Raw genomic sequence first — 25,505 nt, forward strand, 5'->3', positions numbered from 1 at the left:
AGGCTTCTTGGAAGAAACTGACTGCTTTTTCTGAACTGAATCTCTAAAGCATCCTTAAACCTGCACATGAAAGTGTGGTGTAGGCCAAGCTGCAGCTTCAGTGTGGAGATGAATGTATCTGCACAGGCACTGGTGGTCGTGCTGAGGGACATGTAACAATACACAACTTTCTTTTACAGGCCCAGCAAGGCAGCCCATCTTCTACTGGATCAGGGAACACTGAGCATTCCTGCACCTCCCAAAAACAGATTTCCATCCAGCACAAACAGTCACAGGTATAGCTCACTAGACAACATACCTCTTGGATGTGAGGTTGAAGCTTGATGCAGCTTATCTGCTGTGCTAGAGGGTGTCACTGATAGTGGACATGATGTTTCCAGTGAGAAGAGCCAGTATTCCCAACTCCATCTGTAACTACTGAGTGAAGTTAATTGCTTTGGGCTTTGTTTCTCATCCTGTGAAGAATGTTTTCAATTGCTGCTGCTGGAGTTTGTCTAATCTGCTGCTGAGGCTTTTCTGTGTCAGTGCTGTGCCCAGTTTGTCACCTGTGTGTGATTGTGCTTGGGAGAGGAACACCTCAGCTCTGTCTGTTTCTGCTCTGTTTTATCCTCAATGTTCTTCCTCACTCTGGAAGTGAAGGTGAGAAGGAAGCTTGAAGTGATAGTTGTGAATGTCTCTGTTCAAGCGCTGGGTCATGGGTGCATCACATTGCTTACAGTACAAATAACCAACAATCTGGCTGGCAGCTCTTTGACCTCTGCAGAATCCACTCATGGAATACTTTGTCCTGTCAAGGTGGAGCATGGTGTATTCCTGAAAGTGCTTCCCAGCAACCTCAGTGACCTGGGATCAAGAAGAGGAGTAGCTCTTCTGACTGCACTGCTATCTTTTTGGTACCCTTTAAATTACTGAGATTCTTTTAGCTATGTCATCTTCTGTTGCTTACCATGGTGTCCAGCTTTATCTGCAGTGCACCTGGTTTATTTCTTCTCCAAGCCTGCTTTTAATCTTTGGATTTTCATCTCAGATCTCTCTGCATCTTCCCTTGAGCAATTTTTAAACAATCATTTCCTCACACCAGGCTGTGATGATTTGTCATCATCTGTCAGAGATGATTTTGTTGCTGGGAAGGTCCATTCTCCATTAACCCTGCAGGTGGTACAAGTTCTCTGTTCACCAAGGACAGCAATCCTCCCCCTGGGAGTACTCACTTGCTCAAGTCCAGGCTCTGTTGTGTCACTAGGGTCACATTTGTTGTCTGTATTGTTAAAATACTGGTCTGGGAAGATCCTTGTTTTCTGACAGTGCATGGAGAGATCTGTGTGAGAATGATGCCACAACTGAAGAACCTGACAGAGATTATGTCAATCTTTGCTGTCCCAACACTCATGCTTAAAACCGTGGTCCTGCCTGGAGGGAAACAAGGTGTTTTTATTTTCTTCTGTGCTTAAGATGCCCACAAAGGTCTATGTTCTTAGCAAGACATTATCTGAGCAAGCTTCCTGCCAGTGTTCAGCTTCATCATATTCCCCAGAGATCTAGGTGGAGCATATATGTTCAGGAAATAATTTAGGAAGATGTTCGGTTGCATGATGAGGACACATACACATTCTTGGTTTTTCCCTTCCAAGCCTGTTTGGAGTTGGTAGAGTTAAAAAACATATAAACTTCAGTGATTCCCAGCTTGAATCACTTGTGGCAGTGCCAAAAGCAAATCAGCATGATGTGTTTTCCTCAATGTTTTCAGTTAGTGCTAGGGCCCAAGTGCTCTGAGGTGACTTGGTGTGAAGTCACATGTAGGAGTATGTATCCTGACTTCATCTGACACAGGGCAAGCATGTCTGTGCACTTGCCTAACTGAAATAGCAGTCACTTACTAAAGCAGCTTTCTGCTGTTTGGCCACCAGCTGCACCAGGTTCTCCACAGACATCCTGTATGGTGCTTCCCATGGCAAAGTTTTTCCTGCAGGCAAGCAAGCATGAACCAAGTTGAGTCAGAGGTAAGGTGACCTGCCCTGCCTCTTTGTCTCTTGGGATTTAGGCCCATCTTGCTTGATGTGCCATGCTGGCAGGAGCTCTGTTTGAGCTTTTCTAAACCAGGCATATGTTGGGAAAGCGACAGTCAGCTAGGTTTGTCTCTTACTCCATGGTGCTGGCTTCCAGGCAAGCTTGAAATTTGGAGAACAGTTATATAATAACACCACAGGTAAGTCTCTGCAATCTCTTCTCAGAAACAGAATAGGTGCCTGCTAACCAGAAGTGTGAAATCTGTGTGTGCAGTCCTGGAGAGTTTTCCTCTGTGTCAACTTGGCTGTTATAGATTCTGTGTTCATGTATATGCTGACTCCTTTCCCTTCCCCACCCTTTGAGTGCTGAATCTGAAACACTCAAAGAATATTTCAGTGTGTCTTCTGTTCCTGGGTATAAATCTCACTTCACTGCTCCTCTGAAGGTATTTGAGATGTTCTGCACCCCATAAAACTTTCCAGATAGTTTTCACTCGAGCTATAAAGCTCCTGTCCCCAGTGGGTACTAACACATCAGTTTATCAGAAACAAAAGCTTGTGCCCAATACTCTTGCTGTCACTCGGTTACAATATTTTAAAATGAATACATGTGTTTTCTGTCAGGACCACTTTAGAGCCCACAGGTGGTGGTGTTGTCTGCAGGTGGTTGTCTGTGCTGATGAAAGATCATAAATTTGATATTCCAGCTAAGGGCTGGGATTTGATGTGGTTTTTTTTTCTTAGGCCTTTTTTCTGTACAAGCTCTCCTGCACATAGATCGCCAAAGTGTGTGCAAAACTCAACTATAAATGTAAAATTCACAGGACACAGAGGATATTTTAGGCTGTTGAGAGTTACTGGTTTGTGCTGTTCAGAGGTGCTGGCTCACTGCACCTGCTGTGCTGGAGGAGCCCACCATGCAACAACAAAATGAATAATGGAGAATATTCTTCCTGTGAATGCCAGGATGTCAGGGATCAGTTCTTCTGAGACCCAGCAGTTCAGATCAGAGGGGGTTACACTGGTATGTTAGTGCTGACTATTTGAAACATTATCCGTTTGTCTTAAACATGGTCTATGGTGATTTTTCCCTACAGTCTGACCTCACAATGGAAAAAATATCTGCACTAGAAAACAGTAAGAACTCTGACTTGGAGAAGAAGGAGGGGAGGATAGATGACTTACTAAGAGTAAGTATTTAAAGTGGGATAACTCTTCCAAAAGCTGCTATTTAAAAGTATTTAGAATGCTTGTGCCAGACAGGCTGCAGAGCTTGTATACCAGCTGTAGAACCAACACTTGCAAGGTAAAACAAATCCAGCTGTCCTTTACCAGTGGGATAATTGTCTGGCCTGTGGACACTGTTTGGGCCTGCTTGAATCAAAGTGATGTCTGGGGACATACAGTGCAGAGTAGCTCAATTGTAGCTCAATTGTTTGTGTCCTCAGTAGTGATCTGTTGCACACTTGTGTATTTTGCTGGCTAACCTAACAGGCTTCTCTGCGGAATTCACAGAATGGTGTAATCATTAAGGCTGGAAAAGACCTTGAAGGTCACCAAGTCCAGCCGTAAGTGTAGCACCACCACCATGTTCTCACAAAACCACGTCCTCAAGTGCCACATCCGCACATTTTTTGAACGCTTCCAGGGATGGTGATTCTCTTTTCCCTCCATCAAGTTGCTCCCCTCTTCTAAGTCTTGTGGCACTGACTCTGCCTTTTGTTTGGCAGGATGTCCAGTAACCTCTCAGTAGCCTGGGAAGCCATGTTTTGAAATGCTCATTCAGGAGAATCAGAGACATGTATAGAGATGAGAACATTCTTTGGCCAAACCAAAAGAATAAAGCTCTTAACCTATTAATACTCTTCAGTAAAAGATAAATACCTTCAAATCAAGCATCTTGTCTTAATGGAGGAGTTCTAATTGACTTAGCTTTCATGAGCTGGAGAGGCAGCTCTTGTGAAGTGTTGAAAAGCATTAAAAAGCACATTAAAAGTAGTAGTTGTGTGTGTCTGGTCTCAGCACCTGAAAGAGCTCAGTCTGGCTCATTGGAGACATGGGGCACATGTGAGCTTGTGGGAAACAATCCATGAAGCAGGAAATAGATTTTTTTTTTTTAAAATTATTAGTATTTTTTTTTTTTTTACCAGACTATTCATTGGAAGGGAAATGGTTAAATATAACTGTTAATGAAAGTGGTTGCACATGCCCTGCTGCATGCTGTGGTGGTGTGAAGCAGTAGCTGCCACTAGGAGCAGTCTCTTGTAGAAGGGCTGATGGAAAGTGACTCGAAGAAGAATTTAAGTGAAAATACAAAGAGTTCCTCCATCCTTTTCCTCTGCCGATATTGTGGCTAAAGAGGGAGGATAGTCCAGCAGTGACTAAGCTATTTTGAGATTTTGTAGCTGTGGCAAGGTCTTAAATTTTTCTTTTTAAAGAAACCATTAAAATACTTTAGCTTGTCTTTAGTCTCATTGTATCTTAGTTCCTTACATGTAAGCCAGGACAACAGAACTTCCCTGTTCTTAAGGGGTGTTAAGATGTGAGTTAAAACTTAAGAGTTTGTCTTGGATGTTTTACTAAACAAAACCTGTTCTTTTATCCTACTGGTTTGCTGACTTTAAGTCTGATCCCCACAGCTAGCTGGAGAAACTTCTTCTTAAGTGATGCTTAGTTTGTCTCTTCTAAGTGGTTTAAAGTCACAGGCTTTGTCCTCTGTTCACTTTTAGGCCAACTGTGATTTGAGACGGCAGATAGATGAGCAGCAAAAGATGCTGGAGAAGTACAAGGAGCGGTTGAATCGATGTGTAACAATGAGCAAAAAGCTTCTTATAGAAAAGGTGAGCAGGGAACATCTCTGCAGTCACAGTTCATGTCCTTGAAAGCATCTCTATCTTCTTAGCAGTAAAAACCTGCTCCTGTTGCTTTAGTGATAAAAGAGAATTGGAATTCTGTCTTGAATTATTTCTCTGCAAACAGGAATGTAATCCAAAGACTGAAGTGGTTCAGAACATTCAGATTTGGTCACTTTGTACAGTGGCAGAGTGATCTCTTCCTTAAATGAAGGAGCTGTAAATGCAGCAGGCACTGCTTGATTTGGAAACCCATACACTTGAAAAGCAACTCTGTGCAGCTCTGGGAATGCAAGAGCAGTGTCCCATTGTACAGTGGAACTGAAGATACACTCTGGGACATAGGCACATGAATTTCCTTCTTAAATGGCAAAGTTAGAGATTGTTGCTTTGCATAACACTGAAAACAACACACTGGCAGCAGTGCCAGGTTCACCAGCATCCAGCCTGGTTCAGTATTGAAAGATTTCTGGCTTTCCTGATGGTTAAACAGTGTGGGAGGTTTATTTGCTCTTTCACCTGTTGGTCAATTACTCCTATTGTTTGTGGGCACTGGATGGGCAAAACTACCCAGATGCTGGCTGGGACGTATTGTCTGTTTGAGTTGCTTTTGTCACAAAGCTGATTGTTCTTGGCTGAGCAGGGCTTCCCTCTCCAAAGTAGTGACCTAGCTGAGATTGTGTCACTTTCTGGACATGGAACAAGACTGGCTGATCACTGTATCTTAGTCTTAATAGTGATTCAAGGTACATTTTCTTTCTTCATCTCCTCAGTAAGGGCCTGGTTAGAGCCAGGCCTGCAGTCTAGCTAAGCTATTGGTACAAAGGGTTAGTTTTAATCCTACTGCCATGCAGATCTCAGCTGATCATAGGATGGGTGAGCTGCCCAGGCAGTCATCAGAAGGGAAGAGTGAGGCTGAAATGTCATGATGAAGGTGAACAAATGCCTGCCAGTGCAAACCAGTGCAAAGCACCAGCAATAATTTGATCAATGATATTCAGCTGAGTTTCAGATAAGCAGAATTGAAATAATAGAAAGTGGTAAGAATTGGTGGTGTTATAAAATGCAGCACAGCCCTTAGGTAGTAATTTATGGCTTGTATTTTTACATGGCTTTATTTTACTTTCAGTCAAAGCAGGAGAAGATGGCATGCCGAGATAAGAGCATGCAGGATCGATTGAGGCTGGGGCACTTCACCACAGTGCGGCACGGCGCGTCCTTCACTGAGCAGTGGACAGATGGCTATGCCTTCCAGAACCTCATCAAGTGAGGATAAACAGGATTGTCTTTAACCTCAGAGATAGAAGTCGGAAAAAAACCCTAGCAGTTGCATGTCAGAATGTTGAGAATGGTGTGACTGATGCATGGAAGGATCAGATAGGAACTCCTGACAATGGGGAACATTTTTAACACTGAAGTGAGAAATCTGTTTCCACTGAAACTTCCATAGACTTGAACTAGAATGAAACGGTTTGAGTTGGCCTCTGGGCCAACTGTTGCTATGTGTCAGGAATCCTCAGTGCACCCACCCAGCCGTGTAGTGCTTGGGGTGGAGGGGTGGACCAAAATCTTACATATATCATGAGTCAGTCAGTTTGATTTGCATCCTTGCAAATATTAGTCAAAGAAGGCTAATTAGCTTGCTGCTTTTTTTTTTGTTTGTTTTGTTTTTTTGGGGGTTTTTTGTTGGTTCCCCTTAAGTTAGAAAGTGGAGAACCTTGAAAGATAAAATCCATACTATTTAACTTGTTTTGCCTTCTGGTAATAGTAATGAAAAGGGCTGCAGAAACCTGGAAATGAAGATCAGAGACCCTTTATGCAGGATGTTAATGGAAATATCCAGTCAATTCCCACCTGGCCTAGACCTTTAAGTAGGACTTGGCAAATTAACTGCACTAGAAAGCTATGTGTAATCCTTTAAAATCACATAACTTCTCTGTAGTCTGAGGGGGCAGCTCCTGTTAAGAACTATATGTTAAGGACAGATTAAGGATTTTATAATTCTTCCTTAGTTTGTGCTGTAAGACATGGAAAAAATACTTGTGGAATACTTACCTGCAGTCTCAGTCCCTTTTTAAAAGGGAATTAGGTATGCAAATGCTTAGGTCATTTAGACTTGAAATTTCAAGAGTGATTTTGTCACTGTGAAATGTTTGAAGACTGTCTTTTTATCTTGGAGGAGAGACAGTTCCTTAGTGAAATCAGGAATGGTTTTGGCTATAGTCCAGAGAATTTAGGATAGCTTAACTGTACTTCTCCAGTGTAAGGATACTTTGTCAAACAGTGCCAGACTTCAGGAACAGTTTTAACAGGAAGATCTGAGATTCTGAACAGAGGCTTCTAGGAAAGCGTGCAAAGTTAGTGACTTGCCATAGATCCTAGGTTTCCGTGGGGCTCCTTTGGATGTCCCCTGTATGGATTAAACCTTTCACTTTCTGAAAGATTTCTGTGAGCAAGGAAAAGAATCCCGTTTTGTGTAAAAATACCTTTAAAACTCTGACTCACCATGTTTGGCACATCCTCCCTTTCTGTACAAAAATATTTCGTTACAAATCTTAAAAGTACAGCTGATTTGAAATTCATGGCTCCAATCTGGTAAGAACAGATGCTGAAGACAACAAAGTGCACACCCTTAGTTATCTGTGTCGTGTTTTTTCTCCTCTGTGCTTTTCAGGCAACAGGAAAGGATAAATTCCCAGCGGGAAGAAATAGAAAGACAACGAAAAATGTTAGCAAAGCGGAAGCCACCAGCAATGGGGCAGACCCCTCCAGCTAGCACTGAGCAGAAGCAGCGCAAGAACAAGACCAATGGAGCAGAAAACGAAACGTAGGTTCTGTGGCCGTCTTGGTGCATGACAAAGCCACATGCTTTGATTAGAGCACAGAATATCTCCTGGGAAATGGAATCTTGCCCATGCCTTCAGGTTTCACTCCATGCACAAATGAATGTTGTGGAATTAGCCTGGCATTCAGCAGTATCTGGCTTCAGTTCTAAACAGTTTTCATTGAAGTAAAACAAGGATCATTGCTGAGTCCAGACTTTGTATGAGCTTAACTTGATTTCTTTATGAGTCCAGTAATTTTTTCAGTATTCCTGTTGTAGTCACGTTTGAAAAGTGGGCTCTGACTTTAGTGTTACAAATCCAGAATTGATACTGGTATCAGGGTATACATGGTGCTCTTTTTTAAGGAAAACAAAATTGTACACATTTAGAAGCCTTGATTTCTGTGTATTTACTGTGGAGAATTCTGAGTTAGGAGTTTTGAAACAGTTTATTTGGGGTGCTGAAGGAATAAGGTACTCTATAGAGACAGTGCATTTAGCATTGGCCTGTTTATCAAAACATGACATGTTCACACATGACTCAGGGCAGTGGTGGAAGTGCTACTTTTCTCATTGACTTTTGTTTTCCCCTGCCTCTTTGGAAGTTACTGGTGCTCTAAGAGACTTGATATTCTTTTAGAGTAAAGCTGGGGCTCAAAAGAAATCTACAACATTATTTTTTCAGAAGTTTTTGTGAGTTAGAAATATATTTCGTCAGAGACTTAGCCCTACCTTCTTCTAGTTCCCTTTATAGAAGTCATTATATTGCTGTAGGCTAATACCATAAACCTCATTGACACTTACCATCTTTCGTTATTAAGTCTCCTGGGCTTGACTTGACCTCAAAGTTCCAGAAGCCCTTTGAATTCTTGGTCTTAATCTTTAAAAGGACATGGGAAGCAAAAGCTCCCACTGCCTTTGCAGTCTCTGTAGAGATGGTGCACAAGGCTGGGTGAATCTTGATATTCAGGCTGTCCTCAGCTCCATGGCTGTGCCCCCAAAATTAGGTTATAGGTACCTGCGTATCAGGTGGGTTGTGTTGGAGAACACTGTGTGCTTCCTGCAGATAACTAAGTTGGCTGGAGACATTTCCCTGTCATTCTGGCCAAGGGAGCCTGAAAAGAACTAAATAAAACTTTGAAGTCATCCTTCTGTACCACCAGGTTTGAGCTGGGAGAAGCAAATGGAATGTCTGTACATGAATATTTTGAAATATTGCTATTCTCTGTGGCAACCTTTCACTTCCAAAGGGCAGAATGAGCTTTCCCGATTTTTGTGGGATTCTTTTTCACCAGCAGTCTGGTGCAGTGTGGCTTATTCTGGAGATACAGCAGCACAGGTCCTGATGTGCCCTGGGAATCCTGATCATGTCTGTGATGCTTCTACTTGTGCTGTGAGCCTGCCTTGGCATAATCCAACTTTACCATGCTCTGCTAGGAAGGCTCTTGGGCTCCCAGGTCTTTTTCTCCATTTCTTGCTGGTTTATCATTTTTCACTGATACAGTTTAGGGTGCTATCTTCATGGTTTAGAAAAGCTTCTTGTTGTGTACTTGATAAAAACTGCTTTCCCCAGGTATGGATATGGTTCATGTGGAGTGTTGTAGCTTATGTGAAAACACTGGGGGTTTTGCAAGTCAGCTGTAGCAACTGGACTGACTGACTACTTGCTTACTCATTAGTTATCCAGTAAGTGGATTTGTTGGATCGTTGTGTATCAGGAACAAAGTTTTATGACTTCTGGAGGGAGGCTTTTCGTTGTGGAACTCTTACAGAGGCTGACTTCTAGGCAATTTAAATATAAGTGTTAGTGTTCCTAAAAGTAGAATGAGAAGCAGACAGCCAAATTCCTCTTTGATTTTTGGTTCCTCTTTGGTTCGTGGTTGTTGTTGTGTCTTAAAAAGGAGAGGAAGGTCCTGTCATGCAAATTTAAACACAAGCTCTCCTAAAATGAGTTTTCTAGCCTGTGAATTAGAAAAGAGTTTTCATTCAGGAAGATTAATCCACTGCGGCTGGTTGAGATTCATTAGGGCAGCTTGGGCAGCCTTCAGCTGCGCTAGAGGTGTAGGTAGGGTGTTTCCAACATGCTTCTGTGAAACAGGGCAGTGTTTGTCTCAGAGCCCCCTTGATTTTTGTGATGGTTGCTGTGACAGCTGTTTTGGGCAGTGTTAGCCTGATGGTGCTTGTTACATCTCTGCCCTAATGAGCAGAATGATGGTGTTTGTGCACAAACATATGTGCAAACCTTGGGTGCTGGTTTATTCATTTTTCTCTTTATTCCTTACACAGCAACAGCAACCAAACAATCACAGAATTACAAAGACCTAAACTCTTGGGATGGTCTTTTGGACTACCTTAAAATTCAAGCTGTGTGTGTGAATGAGAATCATAGAATCACAGACTATCCTGTTCTGTGGACTCCCAAGGATCATCAGGTCCAGCCCAGGGCCTTCAGCAGTTTTCATATGAAATGAGACAACATGTGACCATTTTTGGTACTGTCTTTGTCTTATATTATATGTGTCTTTAATTTGTAAGAAGCAGTTCCTTCTGCTGGAGATTCTTTCATAGGGAACTTGGCTTATGAGTTTGCCATTAAGTTTATCCAGTAACAACTGTTTATTGAAACAATTGTTTCAATACCTGGCCTCTGCATTATCAACAGAAGGAAGTTGGGACATTTCAAGATGAGCAGTTGATGAGCTGAATGCTCTCGCCTCTCAGTTTAAGTAAGAGTAAGGTCTCCCTGCACAGATGTAGGACTCGGTCCCCCCTTGAAAGAAGCTGAGATGTCGATGCTTTGGATGCCTCCTGCACTAATGTTGTGTGAAGTACTGTGTAGAGCATAACTGCTGTTGCAAAAATCCTCCTGGGATATGCTTTTAACTCAGTTTAGGTTTAAAAAAAGGTATTTGTATGCTGTCACATGCATGTCTTGTTTACAGAGTGAACAGATGAAGTTGATAAGGACATCATAACTTTATGTTCATATGTGATGCTTTTACCAAATTCCTTGTTGGTAGTAATGAGACAGTTAATATAGTGATTAATTTTTCTAATCCTGAAGATCTAAGCATGTCTTAGCATTTCACTAGTGATGGGCTATGTCACTGTTTTAGTGAAAGGCTGTGCTTTGACCTGTGGCGTGGTGGCACACTTGGCATGGAAAAGACTTTGAAAACATTATGAAACTTCTTTTGACCAACCACCTAGAGCAGAAACTTTGCACATCATTTACTATCAATAATATAAGGGTTATCCACCATATCCCATTGCTTCTCCTAACTACACATGAGGTCAAAAATATGGTTAAGTAAATTTCCCAAGGTTTCTCTGGAAGCCACTGGGCAAAACCTGAAACAGGAAAAAGTTCTGAATCCCAGGTCATTGTTCTGTTTGCAGTGGCTGTGTGGCCAGGTGTGCTTCTAGTCTCAGAGAGAATAGCTCGGTTGAATTATTCAGCTTTTATTACAAAGAAAAATTTGAAAATTAGTCAGTAAAGCAAACTTTACATAGAAAAATAAGATGTGGAGTATTTGGGCATCACTTTTCTATATTTAGATTATGGTTTAACTGGCTTTATTAGAAGTCAGTCAGTAGCCTAGATAGGTGTTATTCGGGACTTGAATTTGAAATTAATGGATATTGTTGAGGTTTAAGGTTTTGTTCTCCTTTAGACTGATTATTAAAAAATATAGGTTGAAGAGTTTATCTAAAAAATTTTGTGCTGGCTGCTGATGTACTCTATGGAGTTGTTACTTCCACTGGCAATGTGCATTTTTCAGATTGTTCACTTTGTCACGTTTGGAAACCTACTATGTTGGTTGAGTCTTTCTTTGTTATGCAGGTTAACATTAGCAGAATACCATGAACAGGAGGAAATCTTCAAACTTCGTCTAGGTCATCTTAAAAAGGTAAGAACTAATTGCAGTTAAGGCTTTTTGTGCAGTGTTCTGTGAACAAGAGCATTTCTCTGTAGAGGTCACTACTTGTTTGATAATCAGGAGGGTTTTGCGCTTGAAAGGGATAGCCAGGATTTTGTAATCATTTTTTTGGGGCAGTGGTATTCACAGAAGATGTTCTTTGCTTCAGTAAATAGATTCCTGTGTCCTTACAATTAGGATTTCATGCAGAGTTCCACTTTTTTGATACGTCTTCTGTCACTGTGATCTGCCTGGTGCTGGACTCTGAATGTGTATAGTGTATAACATGGGGGAACAACAAGGAATGGACCAAGGGAAGAAAATTTTAAGAACAGCAGTCATTGACTTTTCCAGTTCTTTGCAATATTGAGTAACCAACGTTATCAGTCCAGTAAAATCTCATGGGTTGCAAACCAGTCATGTTCAGGCTGCTGCAATGCACATTTGTTCTCAAATACCTTGGCCTCAGTAGGAACTGTACCTGCAGGTGAGGTTATATTTAGATAAGCTCTTGGTTACCTTGAAAGTGATTGCAGTGACCTATAAATAAGTTTTCTGGGACACTCCAACAGGTGAAATACTGGGGAAAAAAAGATGCCATTTCCTGGTTAGGTGTGATCTCTGCGAAGGCCAAGGAGTCTTTTGGAAATGAACCAAAGAAGCAGCAAGTGTCTTGCTGGAGTGCACCTTCCTTTTTCAGGTGGTGCTTGAGCTCTATATGTAGTTGTTTTCCTGTAACTTGACACACAAGCTGAATGCAAGGCCTCATTAATGCATCCATACTCCTTGTTATTTTCTGTGGAAGGGAAAATTACTGCACACCCAGAATCTGCTGGCAGTCTGCCCATTATGCTTGATTGACCTGTGAACAAAGAAAAGTGAGAATGCTGTAGCCATGCTGGCTCTACAGCTCCCACATTGCTCCAGGGGATTAACTGCAGGTCCATCTATCCTGGCATGTAAGATTGCCACCCCTGGAAAATGGAGGAATCCATTTGGAAGTGGACCTTAATGGAAAATGAAGTAATGTGTTGGGATTGTGGCATTGTCTGAAGCTGTGCTTATCCTTCTCCACTTTTGGAAACTGGCTCATTCTTTATGTCTAAAAATAGAACCAGTTGGAAAGGGAAGGAGCAGAGTCACAATAGTCACAATACGATGTCCCCTGAGTCACATACACAAATTGTGCTGCTCAGGGAGCACATTTGAGTTGAGGTTTGTGGCCCTGGCCACAGTGATATGAATTCTCATGTCATTTTCGAGGGCATCAGAGCTTCCAGCTAAACAAACACTATGTCAGAACTTCCATATGACATTGAGGAACACTCTGACGTGTTTGAGCAGTTACCACTAGCAGAACATAATGTCATTCTCTCACACTTCCCGTCCTGTCCAGGTGCTGTCCCGTCCCATGTGACATCATGAAATCCCTGCTCTTACTGCGAGGGGCTGTCTTCTTTCTCATGTCCCACCAGCACTGAAATTCCTTCAAAAACAGTTCCATAGCGCTTATTCAGGGAAGGAGAAAAACCACAGCAACAAGGTTTCTTAATCACAGAAAGTATTATAAACAAGGAGTTGTAAATATATGTCTCCTTCTGTCTGCATAGGTGTGAACAGAATTGCCCAGTCACCTTTCATTCCTGTTACTTGTCACATGACTGCAAATTGACTCTGACCATCTCTCTGATCTCCCAGACAAGTTACGCCAATAACTTCTCTCCAGAAGTGGGATTGCATTTGTATTTCAATAAGTCAGGTTGAAACACTGCCTGTAGTATCTTGCACACTGTTGTGTTTTCCTTTTTGTTTTTCCTTGTGCAGGAAGAAGCAGAGATCCAGGCAGAGCTGGAACGGCTAGAGAGGGTTAGAAATCTGCACATCAGGGAATTGAAAAGGATACACAATGAAGATAATTCACAGTAAGCACATGGGATTCAGGGATAAGAACTTAAAGTAATTTTTTATTTGTTCTCCTCATAATGAAAAATAGTCTTTTCACAATGGGAAACACTTAATCCTTTTTAAATTGATGTTATAACTCAATAGCCACTTGATTGTGGGTTGGTACAGTTATATCTTGAAGTTCATCTAAGACAAAGGCTTCCAAGTGCATCAAGGTACCATTAAGTTGTCTTTCATTGGTGCAGAGTGATCAAATAGCATCAAATTTGCCAGTCATTTGCACAATTATATTTCTCTGTCTAAAAGTGAAAATGTTGTTTCTTAGCTGTACAGTAGCTGTAATTTATTGTGTAGAGGACATCATTATTTCTGTCTTCTTAAACTGTGTCTTTCTCACCAGATTTAAAGACCATCCAACGCTAAATGATAGATATTTGTTGTTACATCTTCTGGGTAGAGGTGGCTTCAGTGAAGTATATAAGGTAACTTGGAATGGCAATCTGGTATAATCTGGATCTGCAGGAAGCAGAGTTTTTACACTTGTTTTGTCAGTGCTGTGTGAGTTATGGAGAGAAGAAGGGGGGGCCAATGCTCATCGTGCATCTGGCTTGCATTAGACATCAGAGTTGAGATTTTCAGGTACTGGTCTTGTCCTCAGGGGTCAGATTTCCTTCAAATATGTGTCAAAAAATGTTGCACCAAGTCTTCAATTTTTGTTAAGACAGAGAAGCAAACCACTTGTTTTGTCAAATGCTATGCACAAATATCTGCAGTGGCTAAGCCTTACTGAGATGGCACAGCAAGTCTGAACATCTCTAAATAAGAGAAAATAGCTCCAACAATAAGAGCAAAGCCTGTACTTCCTGGGGGTATAAGGATTTATTTCTTGTGCCTTCATATTACCCTCTGAAATAGCAGACTGGGGGCAGTGTGTGTGTGCATGTGTAGTTTTGGGACTTCCTTAGACCTGAGGATTCCTGGTGTGTCAGCATTCTTAAACAGCCAAGACCTGGGATGCTTTAGTGCTTGCTATTTGACTATTACACTTAGAGGTATTCTGGTTCTCAATATTCCCCATTTGTATTCAGAAGTTTGGAATTCATGCTGAATTTGGCTAGAATGGAAATAATTGTCCCATTGCACATATTGAAAATTTTGTCGTGCTTTATTATTTTGATACAGCACAACAATAAGTACCTAAATTTAGGGGACTGGACTGCTCAGATGGGGGGGAAAAGGAGTGTGAGCTGTGTGTAATTACTTTGATCTGCTTTGCTGATGAAGGAGAAAGTTTTGGCTTCACAGATGAAAGAAGAGGGTATGAATGTTTCCTACCTGCCTGTTCTTAAGAGTTGTAACTGTTATTAAAACAAAAGAAGTGCTTAGCCCTTCTTCTCCAGGGTCTTTGCCAGTCTATTAAGTATTAGGAATTAAGTGGCCAGCTTTTGAGATGAACATACATTATGCCTGTTTGCTTACCACAGCATTTTGTCCTGTTCTGGAAATTATTATATTATTGTTTGTTGCTCTCAGGCAAGGTAGATTTCTGCTTTGCTCTGTGAGTGTAATTTCAGAGGTCCGTTCTTTAAGGACTGTTTAAATAATAAAAAAGTGGAGGGAAGGATACACAAGATCACACAGCTCTGCCATTGAATTCTCCAGCCTTTATATGTGCTGAAACATTATGCTCCAATTTGGAGATCTGAGCTACCAATGTGAAACAAAGTATTGAAAAATCTTCTGTATTTTGCTGGGGTATTTTTATTAACCCAAGTGTAGGAAATTAATTTTGGACTTGGGGAAATAATAGTGGGGTCTTTCCCAGTACAAAAGCTGTCTATATTTTGGTAATTTTGCCTTCCTGGTCACTTTGTAACTCTGGTAGTAAAATGCCAAAATCAATCCCGCATGAGTTAGATTCCATGAGGAGGGTCAGATCAAAGCATAGAATATTCAATTGTTTTCAGAGTTGCTTGAATTCATTAGTGCAACTTATTACATCAAAATGTGGGTTTGCTTTTCCCTTACTGTGTCTTAATGCTGATTTCCTGGTGGGGGTATTGGTTTGTTAGACCTTGTCTGCTTTTGCAGTATTAACTGGAGCATGTGATTCCTACTGATTTTCAGCTCTTCTTTCTGCAGGCATTTGATTTAACAGAACAGAGATATGTAGCTGTGAAAATACACCAGTTAAATAAAAACTGGAGGGATGAGAAGAAAGAAAACTATCACAAGTAAGTGAGTTTGTAAAGCAGCCAGCCATGTTTCCCAATTCTTCCTGCATTTAGTTATCCAGTGCCTGTGGACAGGCTGCAAATTTGTTTGCCACATTTCAAAAGCCACTTTCTGTCCCAGTAGCTACTTGCAAAAGTTATGGTCAGATTAGAAATGTTTTAAATGTGTGCATATACACACACACAGTTTTGTATAAGCCCTGTGCCTCCACAATTTAAAGCACCAGTGCTCTGTGAGGAAAGTGCTGAAGTGGCTTCTCTCTGAAATGTTCAAGCAGTTCCATGGGAAATTGTTTTTCCTGCCCATCTTTCAGGTACACGTCTGCACTGTGCTCCCTGGAAGCCTCCCACTTCCTTTTCTTTCCTAGAATAAGTGTTCCTAACTGTGGCTTTCCACTACCTGAAGGGATGCTGCAAGAAAAATGAAAAGAGACTATTTACAAAGGCCTGGAGTGACAGGACAAGGGAGGAATGACCTCAGCCTGACAGAGAGCAGGGTTAAACTGAATATTAGGAGGAAATTCTTTACTGGAAGCCTTTCACTGTTGGTAGCCCTTGCTCCCTAATGCCGTGGGTTAGATAACTGCAGAGTGGCAGCCAAGCCTTCTCCATAGGACTTCCAAGATAAAGCTGTGTTCTTAATTCCCCGGCAAGTCACTGGGAAAAACTAAGCTGGATTTGAAGCCTGGAAATTAGGCTGTTAAGCATCATGGAATTCTTCTAGAACTTGCTGATTTTTGTATTCAGCTATCTTGGATCTCTTAAGAATTTATGAGGTTATTCTATTTTGGCAAGCAGTACCATTAATCAAGATGAGTTATTTTGTAGCATTGCCAGTGTTGGAGCTGCACAGTGGTTCTGTGGTTCCCAAGAGGTCTTTCTGTGCAGTTCCTCCTTCACTTGATTTTTCTGAAGCTGCCTGAGGATCATGGATGGGTTTGATTGAAGCTGGATGCTGTGTGGTATGTCTGGATTCACTGTCTGGAGAAATTAGAATTAAGTCACTTGTATGACTAATGCTCAGACTTTGCTGTTTTCAGACATGCATGTAGAGAGTACAGAATTCACAAAGAACTGGATCATCCTCGAATAGTTAAACTATATGACTACTTCTCCCTGGATACTGACTCGTAAGTTGTGTTGCTCTGTCCTTTCCCATTGTTTGACCTATTCGCTAAAGGCAAAGTATTTAAAACTTTCCAGGAGCATCCAGAAGGTGTCTGCACCAATGTTAGACTTCACTGCAAAAATAATCAAGGTGTACTTCCAGCATACACTGAGACTCTAGAGACTCCAGCTTACAAAGCAATGTCGTGTATTCTGTCAGATGTGGTGCTTTAATGGTAAATCCTGTTCTTGACCCTGGGCAAATGCTACAGTTGACCCAGTTTCAGCCTCTGGGTCTTTAATGGGGGATCTCTGTACTGCTGAGCATTGAGGCCTGTGCTCCTGGTAGCTTACTTTTAGAAAGGGATTAATTGGCTGAAGGACTCTTAATTTAATATATTGGTCATATAGGTGAGTTACAGACAAGCAGTAACAAAGTATTCTGGTTTCTATCAGGTGCCTTAATTGCAACAACTCCTGTTTTTCTTTCAGGTTTTGTACAGTGTTAGAATACTGTGAGGGGAACGATCTGGACTTCTACCTGAAACAGCACAAGCTTATGTCAGAGAAAGAGGCACGATCCATTATCATGCAGATTGTGAATGCTTTAAAATACTTAAATGAAATCAAACCTCCCATCATACACTATGACCTTAAACCAGGTATGCTGTGATGACATGCTTAAGGATGCTAAGGAAATGGAATGGGTTACAGGTAATACAATGAAGTTTCCTTTGGTCAGACAGCAGAAAAGACAGGGCTGTCTGGGAAAGCTAACTTGCAACAAGAAAAAAACATAAAATGCATAGAACATTTGGAAAACGTGTAAAGGGTTTTGTCTCCCAGAACTGCAACATAAAACAAGGAGGTGTAACATTTTCAAGAATGAGGCCTTGAACCACCAAGTGGCTGTGTTTGTTTTCTTAATGTCCTGCTTGTATTCTGCTGTTGAGAGCTTCTGTTACTGCTTCATAAAGGTTCCCACAATTACTGGTGTGTTTCATGTTCCTATTCTTCTGGCTTATTCTTTCTGTAATCATCTGGCTAAAAATTTGATGACAGAAGCTAATTTTGAAATGTTCGTTTTTTCTTATTGTGTGTCAGCTCCTAAAGCTGAGGACACACAGACTCCTCAGGTTTGTCTTTGAGTTAATTCAGTTACATCTGCCGTGGAGAAGATCCTCCCCAAATGGTGTTGTATATTTTCCTTCTGCCACTGGGGCAGAGCCACAAGGGGGAAAATGGAAATGCTCTGTTTTGGGATGATGCATAGTGGCTGCATAGCTTTTTTCCCCAGTCCAGTAAGTTCACCCGTCTCTTTGGGCAGATAACCCTGTCTTGTCTCCCTGTATTGGTGGCACCTCTTCAGCATTGCGTAACTGGTTTGTGATGTGGTATGTTGCATCAGCAGGAGGAATGTGTACAGGAGATGGTGCTGTTGCGCTGGTTGTAGTGACCCCATTTCCTCCCTGGCTGTTCTCAAGTTGTCTGAGCTCTGCCTGCAGCTGCCTAGAGCTGTGATTCATCCACTGCCATCACACACATTCTGCTACTTTATTGTAGGCTTCGAGAAAAACAGTGATGATCTGACATCTTGATGGATTTACGAAAGATTCTTGCCTGAGCAGTAATTGGCCTTTTTGAGCTTAGAAACTCACCGGGGAGCACTGTCAGGAAGGAGAGCGTTTCTGGCAAGTTGAGAAGACAGGGCAAGTCAGAACTTCTGGGCAGAATGAGTCATAACACATGCATGTGTACTTCTCTCCTTAATCCTTCTTTTTGACCTGCCCTTCCAATGGGACCTTTGAGAGGGGTCAAAACAACCTGGGCTTGAAGCTCATTTGGCTAACAGGCTTCAAGCAATATGAGGTTACTAGGTCATTTAAGATGGGCAGATCAGCTCTAGCACTTGGTGGTCCCTGAATTGTCTCTGAAGTTCAGGGTTTTGAGAGTTAAAACATCTGGTGCAGCTCAATGTAGGTCCCTTGTCCTTGTGCAGTGCAAGGCTCAATGCAATTTTATTTGTGCTAAATGTGTATCTTAAGGTCTGTTTCCTTCCTCTGTCTAGGTAACATTCTTCTAGTCAATGGTACTGCATGTGGAGAGATAAAAATCACGGATTTTGGACTTTCCAAAATCATGGATGATGACAGCTACAACTCAGTTGATGGCATGGAGCTGACATCGCAGGGGGCTGGTACCTACTGGTAAGCTATGCCTGAGGCACTTGCAATTTAAGATCAAGAACAGTTTATAAACAGCTTTGAAAGTGTGTCATCTCTGTGTGCTGCCATTGGCTGTGACAGCTTGACACTGGAAGTTTGAGATCCTCTTGTTGTCAAACAGCTCCTGTTGAGGCTGGCAGCTTTTCACTGTTCAATAGGTCAGTGTTTGAAAACCAGCTCATATTCAAAAGTCTGGTGAAAAGCTGCATATGCTGCTGAGACAGCAAGCTCCAAAATGGGGCTTGGCTGCTCTTTCACAGTCCAGTGTGGCTTCATCTCACATCTTAAGCAAGAATGAGGGAAATACTCTACCTAATTAGAAATTCAGGTGCATCAGGGAGATGAAAAGAGTATTTCTCTGAAATAAGGTGAAAATCCATAGTTGGCTCTTGAAAAAGATGTAAAACTCCTGGTGTTGTCTATAGCCAGAGCTTCACTTGAATGTCGTGTTTTCAGCAATTCTTTATCTTCTGTGCCAAGTGTCACTGTATCACCCTTGGTGAGTGCCACCGAGTGTAACTGTTAGATGTCACCTAAGCTGCAAACTGTCACCGTGGGCAACAGAACTTTTTTTGGCCATTCTGTGTTGTACAGCATTGTTCTGTTCCTAAAAATGAAACTAATTGTACCCTCAGTGGAGCTGAGTATCTTTAACTGGGACATGGCATCTGGGGTTGTATTTCTAAAAATACGTATTTTGGCTGTGTGCTTTCATTGTGGAATTGCTGGCCAAGCCCTTTCAACAGCAAATACCAGTTCTGAAGATAAAAGAGAGTGGGCTTGTTTTCTGTGCTCTGGTGGAAAGAAACTGACTGTACTGACTAACTCAGAACATGAGTGTCTGAAGAGTCCTTGGGATCACTGCTCCCAGAAGGAGTGGCGATCTTTGCCCAGAGATGCACAGGAATGAAATGGGACCCCTGAGTCTCAAGCCAGTATCTGATCACAGAATTTTCTGTTCTAAAGGAAATTATGCAAAATACTTGAAGCCGCTCTCATATAACTTCTTAACACTTCCTTCTAATCAGGTATTTGCCACCAGAATGTTTTGTGGTTGGGAAAGAACCTCCAAAGATTTCAAATAAAGTTGATGTCTGGTCAGTGGGAGTCATCTTCTATCAGTGTCTATATGGCAGAAAGGTAAGAAAGTATTTAATTCCTTTTCTTAGTGGTGTTTCCCACACCTTTTGGGAGGCAACCCAGGCTTCTGCTTCCTTCTCTACCCCTTGTCTCCTTGCATGAGATCCATGTCTCTTGCATTGAGTTCCAGAGCAGAGTCCATGCTAATGGAAGTGTGGAGCATAGACTAGGCTGTGTTGTGCTCTACCTTTAGCATTTCCTTCAGAAAAGACATTCTGCAGAACATCTCTTTCCCCTGGGCATGTTCCCAGTGAGGCTGTTTTGGGCAGGACAGGTGTGTCATTTGTGGTCTGAGGTTTTTGGTCTAGTCTTGTTTGTGACACTTTCAATGCCCTGAGTCTTTGTTAGTCTTGATGGCTGCAGGTGCTTAGGGAGGGGGAAAAAAGTAGGTACAAAGACCCACTTTAGAAGTTTTTAGGATGGCTTTTGGAAGGGAACAGCGTGGATCAGGAAAAGGTGATTTGTCATGAGAAAAGATAGTTTGCTTTATGACAACAGGAGAGATAGGATGGAGAAGGGAAAGGATTCCATGGGCTCTTGTTTTCAGGAGTCCCTGATAACCAAGTGTAGTGAAAGCTGGGGCTGACACACATGTGCTGCTCAGTGCTGTCAGTCAGACACATGGAACCAGCCCAGAAGATCTCTGCCAGCTCAGATGGATGACAAATGCTGTAACAGACACATAAGGACTGGAACCAGGTGGAGATCTCTACTGGCCAAGCCATGCATGTTCCAGCTTGATCCCTTTTGTTCAGTTGAGTGTGGGAGAAATGCATCCTGGTCCTCTGGTATCCACAGCACCTTCCCAGCAGTTTGAGGCTGCTTGCCTGAAAAAATGCTGATGTCAGGCAATGATAAACAGTAGCGATACAGGGTTTTTATGCCTGTCACCTTTAACAACTTTTTTTCTTTCTTTTGGTAGCCCTTCGGTCACAACCAATCACAACAGGATATTTTGCAGGAGAACACAATCCTGAAAGCTACTGAGGTGCAGTTCCCTCCAAAGCCAGTAGTCACACCAGAAGCAAAGGTAAATCTGCTTGAGGGTCAGGAGCACAGGCAGTTCCATCCTCTAAATTTCTATAAAAACCAGCAGGAATCCTGTGTTTAATGCTCACCTATCATACCGTGATCAGTGGCTTTGCGTGTCCCAGTTTTGGAGGTGTTCAAGGTCAGGCTGGATGGAACTCTGAGCAGCCTGGTCCAGTGAAAAGGTGGCCCTGTTCATGGCAGGGAAGTTGGAATGATACGATCTTTAAGGTCTTTCCAACCCAAACCATTCTGTCATTCCATGATAACTGCAGCTGTCAGGCTGAGCACTGAACACTGGGTGCCTCTGCCCGTGCTTCTCCTGGTACTAAATGAGCTTTAGTGCAAGAGCTGGACTGTCTCTAGGGAAGGAATTTCAGCACTGCAGTTGTCACATTGGCCCTGCTCCCAGAGTCAAAAGCTTCCTGTTTCTGTCATAAAAAACTAATTATTGCTTTGGCTTTGGGGTGCTGCAGGCATTCATCAGGCGGTGTCTCGCCTATCGAAAGGAGGACCGGATAGATGTCCAGCAGCTGGCCTGTGACCCCTACTTGCTGCCTCACATCCGCAAATCTGTATCCACAAGCAGCCCAGCTGGAGCTGCAATTGCATCAACCTCTGGATCATCTAATAACAGCTCTTCAAACTGAGACAGAGTAATAGGCCAAAAACTGCTTGAGAAACCGGCAAAAAGACTTTCAGAAACACCTTTGAAACAGAGGAATCCATAAAGGTCTCAAGAAGCCTGTACCAGGTGCTTTTTTCTCTTGCTTTTTTTCCATCCATAGAGCATGACAACATCAACTCATCTAGAAAGCCTTCGGCATCTAGCCCAAGCCATGTGGATAGGAGATGGCTTGAGGTTTATCCAGTCAGTGACCACAAAAAGGGTGGCTGCTCTGAGCAAGGAGGAGAAACTCAAGAAAAAATACAAAAAGACATGGTTCCATGTACTGTGAACTTCTGAACATGCAGCCTTGGGGAATCCAGGACGCCGTGTGTGCTTCATATGAAGAATGTGGACTTTGGAAAAAAGACTGGGCTAGTCCAGTGTTGATATTTAAACATTGTTCTTTTTCTTTTAATAAAGTTTAGGTAACATCTCCTGAAAAGCTCGAAGCACCAAGGTTCAGCTGGGGATGGTATATGACTCTTTGCCCTTTGGAGGGGAAAAAAGTTGATCCTGCCTGTTCATGGCACTAGAGTTAGTGTTTTACCCCTAATTAATTTCAATTTTTTAAAAATAACAATTTTTTGGAAGAAAACAGTTTTCTGGTCTCAGTGAAACCCGTATTAGCAGGTTTGTGGCAGTGTCCATTCTGCAACTGGTGCAGCTTCTGCTCCTTTGGGGTGGCTTATTAGGAATGATTCACCTTCTCAGGAGGGTGGTGAAGCCCTGGGAGAACAGGCCTGCATCACTCTGTCATCAGAGTGGGTCACAGCTCAGGCTGCCACAAGGTCTCAGCTGCTCTCAAAACAGTTGCATCTTTTTAATGTGTTGAAGTGCTGTTGTTTTTGCAGACCTAGCCCCTCATGCTCATACTGAGCTCTTCACACTAATGAGCCTGATCTTGGCTGGCTGGGAGGCAGAGAGCGAACAGGGATTGGAGCACAACTCAGGTGTCACAGATGTGATCTATACCCACACAGCTCTCTACTGATCCGGTTCGTGTTAGAGCATTCCAAAGCTGAAGCCTTGTCTACTCCTCTCCGTTGGGTGACTTGGCAGCAGGGCTTCTTCTCTCCCTTAACACTTCGCAGACTTGCTGACTCATGAAACTTGCTGCCATCACTGCACCCGATTTCAGATTGCAGGGAATGATACAATGTTCTTGAAAGGAGCAAACACCCTAATAGTCTCCCTCCTGCAATCTGCCTGGCAGAGTCTTGTACCTTCAGCTGGATCTGCCTGCTGTGAAATGGGCGCCTCCCACTCCGCTTCCTTTTCCCTGCCACATTGAAGGAAAACTGAAAACACAAAAAATGCAGCAATTTAACATGTGGCAGCCAGGTTGGAGTGCTCCTAACATGTGGCAAGAGTTCTTAGACAGAAATATTTAAAGATGCAGTGTTGAGGTGCAGGGTTTGTCCTGGGGGGAGATAAGCGCTGCACTACTGCAATTGAGGATGGTGGTTAAAAACCACCCTGTGCGTACTTCCCAGCCCAGTACCTGGACCACTGTGGGCTGAGGCATCCTTTGTGGAGCAACTCCAGCATTGTACCCACAGCTGTGGCAGCCTGTGGGCTGTTTGGGTGGCTCTGTTACCCAGTGGCATTTCCTGGCAAGTGCTGTTCTCCATCATGCACTCAGAACTGCCACTTGTCTGCCTTATTGTAAGCCATCATCTGCAAATACTGTGCTTAAACCTGATCAGGAACTTGTTAACTGAGAAATGGAGCAGTCTGTTGGAATTAAACAACAGGCCAGGGAAGTGGAGAACTCTGCTGCTTAGCTTTTTCCTACTATTTTTGTAGTGACTCTTGGGCTTTTAATTGGATTTACTCCGTTGCAGCTGCATTAAGGTGGTGTCTAAACTGCTGTAGTGTTTTAGACAAAGAACAGAAATACTGCATCTTTAAATCCTCAGCCATCCTCTCTTAGCCCTTTCCATGCCTGCTGCTCTAAGCCAGAAGTTAATTGTCCAGCAAGCAGCTTCAATGTGTTTATTCAGCCTCTGTCAGGAGACATCAGGGTTGGTGCTTCATCCCATTTGCCGAAACTGGTGATTTGATATCTGTCCAAATTGGGGAGAATTCTAAAAGGGTTTTTTCTATCCCAGTCCCATTGTTTCTTGGCCATCCAGTGTGTGCATCTGTGTGGGTGTGATTAGTTTTGTGTCAGAAGCATTTATTCCTGCTCTACAACACCCATCCACGGCCAGGGGACAGTGATGGCCTTTTGGAGCTGATAGTGTGGAAGAACCCCGGTAGAATTCTGGCTGCAACACTTCCCTTGTTAAGATGGGTTTCACTTCTAATAACAGACCCTATTGCCACACTGTTCATTTACTTAAAGTGTATGAAAAATTTGTAACTCAAACCAGGCCAGACTGTTTTGGCTCTACCCAACAGATGAGACATGGATATTAAAATAAGTTTTAAGAAACTGATGTGCTTGGCTTTTACTGTTTTTCTGCTCTTGGCAGTGGCATGAGCTCTCTTGCCACTGCCTGTGTCATCAAAGATGACATAGGAGAGGATGAGGAAGGATGGAGGAAGGGTGCATTCCATAGCTCAGAGCAGTGTGATCTTTGCATCAGAGGGGGAATTGCTGAAATTACCGTGTCACTTGATGGTGTTGATCTTGTCCTGGAACATAAATTAGAAAGCTGAGGTGGGTTTGTCTCTCATTTCCTGTAGAATAGCAGCTGCCTTTAGAAGCCATATATGTTGAGGACATAAAAAATACCTTTCCTGTTGATGAAAAGCTGTGGGTCCTCATCTGTGGACCCCCCATCCACTCCCCAGCCTGTGGACACCCAAGTCTCCCCTCTCAGTCACCCACAATACCCACACTGAGCAGTGATGAAACTCAACTCCTTTAATTTCTTGGGACTGGGCCTTGTCAGCTTTGCAAAAATACACAACAGAAAATGAAAAAGGACATTGGCAGCTGAAGATGTTGAGTCTGTATCTGGAGTTTGTATCTGGACCGAGGAGCGCTAAGGCCCTTGGCACATGTGGGGCCACTGTGCTGGGCATCCCTAGGCATCCCCTAGGAGTCAGGGCCGTACCTGCCTCCAGAGCTGCTTCCTCAGGTGGACAGCCACCAGGCCCCAGGTTACTCAGCAAACCTGACTTGACCTGACCTTCACTGTGCCTGAAGTCAAATTCAGTGAGTGCAAGTGAAAACCAAACACCAAGAGCTTGGCTCCCTCCATGCTGCTGCAATTGATCATTTTTCAGCCCTCTGTTCCAGTGCAGATGATGTGACGCAGATTTGGGCCAGGAGAGGCAGCAATGGTGCTTCAGTAGCATCAGCAGCATCATCATTGTCCTGCAGCAGGTAGACAGGTGCCCACACAGGCAGGGACATGTGCGAGGAACACACCTCGACACTTGCAGGATCAAGATTCACCAAGGGGCTGCCTCGCTGGATGCCTTGCCTCCTACATTCATGGTTGGGAGTCACGCTATAAATGAGCTTCCCTCTTCTAAATGAGCCAGTCTCAGTTTATTTTGTGACCTGGCAAACCCACATTGTGAGCTTTGCAACTGCTGCCAGTGTCTGCCTGGGGTCTGCTGCTGGAGGATGTTGTTTT

General features: G+C 42.8%; 1 protein-coding gene across 9 annotated transcripts in view; it reads left to right on the top strand.

Moving 5' to 3' along the window:
- TLK2 (tousled like kinase 2) overlaps positions 1 to 24,353 on the top strand; it is a 42,934-nt gene extending 18,581 nt beyond the window's left edge. For 8 of the 9 annotated variants that reach the window (XM_058858136.1, XM_058858135.1, XM_058858142.1 and 5 more), the window contains 15 exons: positions 180 to 275; positions 3,104 to 3,196; positions 4,736 to 4,846; positions 5,988 to 6,124; positions 7,533 to 7,685; positions 11,527 to 11,593; positions 13,427 to 13,524; positions 13,908 to 13,989; positions 15,650 to 15,741; positions 16,782 to 16,871; positions 17,341 to 17,510; positions 18,917 to 19,055; positions 20,102 to 20,213; positions 21,136 to 21,243; positions 21,719 to 24,353. In XM_058858136.1, coding sequence (XP_058714119.1) covers positions 180 to 275; positions 3,104 to 3,196; positions 4,736 to 4,846; positions 5,988 to 6,124; positions 7,533 to 7,685; positions 11,527 to 11,593; positions 13,427 to 13,524; positions 13,908 to 13,989; positions 15,650 to 15,741; positions 16,782 to 16,871; positions 17,341 to 17,510; positions 18,917 to 19,055; positions 20,102 to 20,213; positions 21,136 to 21,243; positions 21,719 to 21,892 — 1,722 coding nt within the window. In that variant the 3' untranslated portion in view covers positions 21,893 to 24,353. The remainder of the gene's footprint in view (positions 1 to 179; positions 276 to 3,103; positions 3,197 to 4,735; positions 4,847 to 5,987; positions 6,125 to 7,532; positions 7,686 to 11,526; positions 11,594 to 13,426; positions 13,525 to 13,907; positions 13,990 to 15,649; positions 15,742 to 16,781; positions 16,872 to 17,340; positions 17,511 to 18,916; positions 19,056 to 20,101; positions 20,214 to 21,135; positions 21,244 to 21,718) is intronic. The other variant, XM_058858143.1, reaches the window with a different exon arrangement.
- The last annotated feature ends 1,152 nt before the right edge of the window (positions 24,354 to 25,505 follow it).

Source organism: Poecile atricapillus, chromosome 27 (genome assembly GCF_030490865.1).
Source record: "Poecile atricapillus isolate bPoeAtr1 chromosome 27, bPoeAtr1.hap1, whole genome shotgun sequence".
Classification (NCBI taxonomy): Eukaryota; Metazoa; Chordata; class Aves; order Passeriformes; family Paridae; genus Poecile; species Poecile atricapillus.